At 30.9% G+C, this 7,258-nt stretch overlaps 1 protein-coding gene across 1 annotated transcript; it reads left to right on the top strand.

Moving 5' to 3' along the window:
- The first annotated feature begins 315 nt into the window (after positions 1 to 315).
- LOC126890966 (zinc finger protein OZF-like) lies at positions 316 to 6,946 on the top strand. Its single transcript, XM_050660147.1, has 2 exons — positions 316 to 361; positions 5,337 to 6,946. The coding sequence occupies exons 1-2, from the start codon at positions 316 to 318 to the stop codon at positions 6,944 to 6,946; spliced, it is 1,656 nt and encodes a 551-aa protein (XP_050516104.1).
- Positions 6,947 to 7,258: the final 312 nt, after the last annotated feature.

Below are 7,258 nucleotides of genomic sequence, written 5' to 3' on the forward strand. Positions count from 1 at the left end.
ATCGAGTTATTAAGCCTTGAAAATGGCCATTTTCGCGTTTTTCAAATTTTAAATTGCATGTAACTCGACAACAGTCCATTTTATAGAAAAATCACAAGAGACCTTTTTTACTCAGATTGATCCAGAGAATCGAAAACAAATTTGTCCTAAGTGAAAAAATTGATTTTTTGAATTCGTTTAAAAAATTGTTTAAACAATTTTCCGACCGCGGTACTGCCTTGCACCTTGTGGATTTGCTATAAGGACCTGTTTTTGAGTAAGTTTGTGCAAAAAAATGAATCGGAATAATTTACCTAATGGGGACAAGCATACAGCATGGTCTATTCGCATTATGAGCCAAACGAAGATAGTTTGGAAAACAGTAAACGATAGATACTGTTGTAGATGAGAGTTGCGGAAACGGCAACATAACCATAGGCTGTTGTTCGCATGTAACTGCCATAATATTATATTTATCGCATGGAAGATATTTTACAAAAATCATCAAGCCAGCAGAATATCTTACAAAACTCTTTGACAATACAGATGTTATACCTGTAATAGACGAAGACAGCGATGAAGACTTTAGAACTGTGAAGTTTAATATCAACGAATATACTCTCCGAATACTCTAAGAGTATATACGGAGCTATATATTCTTTGGTAATACTTTCTTTATTCTTTTTATGGTGTTTTACGTGGCAGTAAACGTGAAGCAAAATGACATTTTAATAGGCAGATCAGAGATATAGGTTATGTAGATGGTACAAGCACATGTTTGAATAATTAGAATATGTATAATGTAAAGTAATATTAGGGTACCTACTAAATACAAACTAATGAACAAAGAACAAAATGTTTTGATTCACAAAACAAACTATTTGTATTCCTATCCTATTTGTTATTTGTATCCTACCTAAAAGATATCATAATGACATCTTTACTTTATACAAAAATATTGCAAACATTTGAAATTATTTTGTTAAATTGTAGTTTACTTGAGGACAAACTGAGCAACAGATATACTGAGAAGAAAATGAAAACGAAAAAATGATGATTTATTGGGTAGGTTGAGAGGGAGGAGGTCTAAAATTGAGCTAAGGCTTTTATAAATGGGCTTTTATAAAGGCTAAATAAAAATATTCAGGCTGTATTGATCTCAAAAAATATTAGGCCTGGATCTCGCGTACCAAAAAAAGTTGATTAATAGCAAGCTGAAAATATGCTAATATTTTAACGGTGTCTAGTCGGACAAACTTTGATGTAGGTATGGAAACAGGGGAAGTTTTAATTGTGAAACGTAATTTTAATTGTGGAACGTGTCATCCTGGCAAGTTTATGATTGTGAAAACTAGCAGGTTGTTTTTAAGTTTATTCAATAGCAAATTATATAAAATATCCCTAAAAACTCAGTTATTTCAAATTATATCTACATAACCTATAAAAAAACCTTGAGTTAATCTATTTTGAAGTATATAACATGGAGAAAATCCCTAAAAACCACCGAACAAATCAGTTTTGCGGATTTTTGAAGATGGCGCACCTTACGGAAAAATCTGAAAAAAGTCAGAAATATACTTTTTGATAAAATACACAAAACGCAAAAAAAATAGACATGGAGTCATCACCAAAAAAAAAATATACGTACCTATTAAAAAACAAAAAAAAAGAGGTTATAATAATATGTAATATGTTAATAATTATTAATTATTCTAAATGGGAAATAAGCCACAATTTAACTAAAAAATGACCATTTAGAATAGTTAATTACAAAAATGCCACAAAGAAATAGCTGCAGAATAACATTTGTAATTGCAAACCGACTTAAAAAAAAATAAAATCCAAAAATTGATATTTTTGGCTGTGGGGGGGGGGGGGAATAGGGGAAGTGGGCTAAAATTGCGGTGAGTCCTAATTTTTTTAAATCATATAGAACGTAAAAAAATAAAAAAAAAATATTCAGGCTGTATCGATCACAAAAAATATAATTAGACCCGCAAAAATCCTTACAAAACTTTAAAAAAACATGGTTTTTGGGGGATTTAAAAGTGTTTCGCCCAATTTTTGAATATCCTAATATACTCAGTTATTTTAAATTATACATAATCTATTAATAAAACTTTGATTTGATATATGTTGCAGTCTATAAAATGGAGAAAATCCCCAAAAACCCCCTAAAAAAACAGTTTTCTTGATTTTTCAAGATGGCGCACCTGACGGAAAAACCTGAAAAAAATCAGAGAGATAGCTTTTGATAAAATACACAAATTGCAAAAAAAATTGGACCTGCAGCCCCCTCCAAAAAAAAGTTAAAGGTTTTAAAAAAGTTAAAAAAAAATTTGAGGTTATGTACACTCAACCTATGGATGCATAAAAAATGGACGCGTTTTATAAAAGCCTCAGATACACGTGTGAATTTTTTGAAATTTTTAAATCAATTGCAACCCAACTAAAAAAAATTAAATTTAAAAATCTACGTTTTTGGCTGTGGGGGGAGGGGTAAGGGGGTGGCGAGCTAAAAATCCGCGTTATCTCATTTTTTAGTTGCTTAGAAGGTAAAAAAATTAATAAAATTGAATTCTGGGAGTAAGGGTATTTTGCCTATCTTAACGGGGGGTACCCTTTCAGGCATGCAACAAAATAAATTTATGAATACAGAACGTTATTGATAAAAATGTTTACGTACCACAATTTAACCTCAAATCACAACTGCAATGGCTTTTTCAAAGTGCTGTATCTTAAAACCACGCGAAAAAATACAGTAATCTGTTACACCGTCTGAAAGATAAAACTATGCAGAAGCGTCTTGTGTCCCAGATATTGAGATTTTCAACCATAGATGGCATCAGCAGAAAATTATATTTGCCGTACCCGTGCAGGTACGCTGGGCGTTAATGGGTTAAGAAGAAGATAATTCAAAATATACAGGGTGAGTCATGAGGAACTGTACATACTCCTACCTCGTATAGAGGCCCCTATGGGGAATAACAAATGACCATTAAAAAGTGTCTGCTCCCATTGTTTAATAATATACATGGCGAGTTTCCCATTTTGACAGAAATTTGTATTCGTCATAATTCTTGAACGGTCTGATTGATGTGTCTCGGTATTTTGGTCAATCGTTACACTATTACCACCTAATAAACTGATTTATTCAAAGTAGAAAAAAATCAGGTCCGGCTTTAAAAAATTAGTTCGTTTGAGTCTTAGAAAAAATTTCACCCTGTATACGCTTTTTGAAAACTCTAATATGAATTTTACACATTAGACAAATATGCAATTAAAATGGAATATTTATTTTTTCCCCACACGATTACTTAATTTTTTATAAAAAAAAACAAATTTGACTATGAATTAAAAGTTTGGTAAAGTGAACCATAAATTTATAAAAATTAACTTTTATTACAAAAATTAATTTTTTTTAAACAAATATTTAATTTATGTGACCACCCTATCAACTGATTTATTCAAACTAGAAAAAAATCAGGGCCGGCTTTAAAAAATTAGTTCGTTTGTGTCTTAGAAAAAATTTCACCCTGTATAAGCTTTTTGAATAGACAAATAGGAAATTAAAATAACATATTTATTTGTTTCCCCACACTATTACTTAATTTTTTTATTAAAAAATCAATTTTGTCAAAATCGCAATTTTACCATAAAAATAAAAAAAAATTAAACGTTTTTCTTACAATTAAAAGTTTCACCATTTTTTTTATAACACGTCTAGATCTGTAACTCCCCATAACACTTCTCTTTGGACTCTACAGTTTAACATAGACGTGATCAAATAGATAAATTTTAAATTTTTTCACTTAATTTTTGCGATTTAACTTTGCAATTTACGAATCTGCACCTTTTATTTTTTTAAATTCATAACTTTTACGAGAAGAAGACTGAAAGTCTACAACAATTTTCATAGTCTTCACAATGGTAAGAGATATGTGCTGTAAAAATTTCAGAAAAATAATATTAAAATGGAACAGGGTTGTAGCGAGTTAAACCGTGATTTCACTGTTTTTTTTTTATTTTTAGGTTAAAATTCCGATTTTGACAAATTTGATTTTGTAATAAAAAATTAAGTAATCGTGTGGGGAAAAAATAAATATTATGCCATTTTAATTGCCTATTTGTCTAATTTGTAAAACTCATATTAGAGTTTTCAAAATGCGTATACAGGGTGAAATTTTTTCTAAGACCAAAACGAATTAATTTTTTAAATCCGGGCCTGATTTTTTCTAGTTTGAATAAATAAGTTGATTGGGTGGTAACATAAATTAAATATTTGTTAAAACAATTAATTTTTGAAATAAAAGTTAATTTTTTTAAATCTATGGTTCACTTTATACCAAACTTTTAATTATTCATAGTCAAATTTGATTTTTTTTATAAAAAATTAAGTATGTAATCGTGTGGGGAAAAATAACTATTCCATTTTAATTTCCTGTTTGTCTAATTTGTAAAATTCATATTAGAGTTTTCAAAAAGCGAATACCGGGTGAAATTTTTTCTAAGACCCAAACGAACTAATTTTTTAAAGCCGGACCTGATGTTTTTCTAGTTTGAATAAATTAATTGATTGGGTGGTAACATAAATTAAATATTTGTTTAAAAAAATTATTGTAATAAAAGTTAATTTTTTTAAATCTATGGTTCACTTTACCAAACTTTCAATTCATAGTCAAATTTGATTTTTCTTATAAAAAATTAAGTAATCGTGTGGGGAAAAAACAAATATGCCATTTTAATTGCCTATTTGTCTAATTTGTAAAATTCATATTAGAGTTTCCAAAAAGCGTATACAAGGTGAAATTTTTTCTAAGACCCGAACGAACTAATTTTTTAAAGCCGGACCTGATTTTTTTCTAGTTTGAATAAATCAGTTAATTAGGTGGTAATAGTGTGACGATTGACCAAAATAAGAGACACATCGATCTGACCGTTCAAAAATTATGACGAATACAAATTTCTGTCAAAATGCGAAACTCGCCCTGTATATTATTAAACAATGGAAGCAGACACCTTTTAATGGTCATTTGTTATTCCCCATAGGAGCCTCTATACGAGGTAGGAGTATGTACAGTTCCTCATGACTCACCCTGTATACGTGGTGGAAAATTTTAGTGTTTGAATTCGCATGCAGGACGCTTTAAACTCCCCGGTACAGCCATTTTAACATCAGTCGCAATTTTTTTTGTTTTTTTTTTGTTGACTAGTGTAATTACATTCAAGTAATGACACTTTTTTCTATTAGATATATCCCCTTCTCCTTTGTTTCGATATTTTTTTTACCGATCATAAATCATAACATGTTTTTATTTAATTACATGGTCTTGTTTAATCAGTAATCACGATTTTAGGTTTTTTCAATGAAGATATACAAACCGATGCAAGCAAATTATTCAAAGGCCATATTAGAATTAAAGCCGATTTGGACCAATGTCTAACTACCTCGACGAATGTGAACACTAAGAAAAACTATTTTACCACTGAAATTTGCGACAAACAATTTTCAACAACGAATCATATTGACTCGGATAAGAGTGTTCACACTGTAGATCAAGTTTTCACGTGTACAATATGCACCAATAACTTTTCAGAAAGCTACGATTTAAAATCAAGTGTGGAAACTAACGCTACAGACAAAGAACTTTTAACATGTAAAATTTGTTCTGAAGAGGTTAATAGAGAGAGTGTTGTAAAAATACCTATTGTAGATAATACTTTTCCATGTCAGATTTGCTCCAAAAGGTTTTCAAAATCTTTCAATTTAACACAGCATATGAGAGTACATACTGGCGATAAACCTTTTGCATGCGAAATTTGTACCAGGAAGTTTTCACGAAATTCGCATTTAAAAGAACATATGATAATTCATACTGGCGATAAACCTTTTGCATGTGAAATTTGTGACAAAAGTTTTTCAAAAAGTTCCAATTTAAAAGATCATATGAGAGTACATAGTGGATATAAGCCGTTTGCGTGTGCAATTTGTACCAGGAAGTTTTCAGAAAGTTCCGATTTAAAATCAAGTGTGGAAACTAACGCTATAGGCAAAGAACTTTTAGCATGTGAAATGTGTTCTAAAGAGGATAATAGAGAGAGTGTTGTAACAGTACCTATTGTAGATAATACTTTTACATGTCAGATTTGTTCCAAGAGTTTTTCAAAAAGATCCAATTTAACCAGTCATATGAAAATACACTCTGGAGAAAAGCCGCTTGCGTGTGAAATTTGCTCCAAAAGGTTTTTACTAACTGCCAATTTAACACAGCATATGAGAGTACATACTGGCGATAAACCTTTTGCATGTGCAATTTGTACCAGGAAGTTTTCACGAAGTTCCCATTTAAATGAACATATGAAGATCCACACTGGAGATAAACCTTTTGCATGTAAAATTTGCTCAAAAAGTTTTTCAAAAAGTTCCAATTTAACACATCATATGCGAGTCCATACTGGAGATAAGCCGTTTGAGTGTGCAATTTGTACCAGGAAGTTTTCACGAAGTACCCATTTAAAAGAGCATATGATAATTCATACTGGCGATAAACCTTTTGCATGTGAAATTTGCTCTAAAAGGTTTGCAAAAACTACCTATTTAACATATCATATGAGAGTACATGCTGGAGATAAGATGTTTGCTTGTGAAATTTGTTTCAAGCGCTTTTCACAAAGTGACAATTTAGAAAAGCATATGAAAATACACACTGAAGGTAAATCTTTTCCGTGTGCAATTTGTACCAAAAAGTTTTCACGAAGTTCCCATTTAAAAGAACATATGATGTCTCATACTGGCGATAAACCTTTTGCTTGTGAAATTTGCTCTAAAAGTTTTTCAAAAAGTTCCAATTTAACACATCATATGAGAGTACATACTGGAGATAAGCCGTTTGCGTGTGAAATTTGCTTCAAAAGGTGTTCTCAAAAATCCCATTTAGATAGACATATGAAAATACACAGCAGTTAAAAGAACTGTAAGACAAGACAAAAGAAGGTGGGCTGAAGACCTGGCAAAACAAGCAAAACAACAGAACTAGAGAGCTATACCAAATTACTAGACGACTAACAAAAAATGGGCCCAACTGTTTAAACATTGTAAGATCCAAGAAGGTGAATTACTTATTACAACACATGACCAAGCAGAGAAAGACGGAAAGAGAATTTTGAGGAGATGCTAGGCACGCCCAGAGATAATTCAGATCAAATTGTCGAAAGCCCGCAGAATATAGACTTGCATATATCTTGCGAATCCCCTTCCAAAACGGAGTTAGTAACAGCT

Source organism: Diabrotica virgifera, chromosome 9 (genome assembly GCF_917563875.1).
Source record: "Diabrotica virgifera virgifera chromosome 9, PGI_DIABVI_V3a".
Lineage (NCBI taxonomy): Eukaryota > Metazoa > Arthropoda > Insecta > Coleoptera > Chrysomelidae > Diabrotica > Diabrotica virgifera.

What these genes read in the sequence shown, in the direction of transcription:
- LOC126890966 (XM_050660147.1), top strand. Translation starts at nt 316, where the DNA reads ATGGTCTATTCGCATTATGAGCCAAACGAAGATAGTTTGGAAAACA. An exon ending in CGAAGATAGTTTGGAAAACA is followed by an intron (nt 362 to 5,336) that starts GTAAACGATAGA and finishes TCACGATTTTAG; the next exon opens with GTTTTTTCAATGAAGATATA.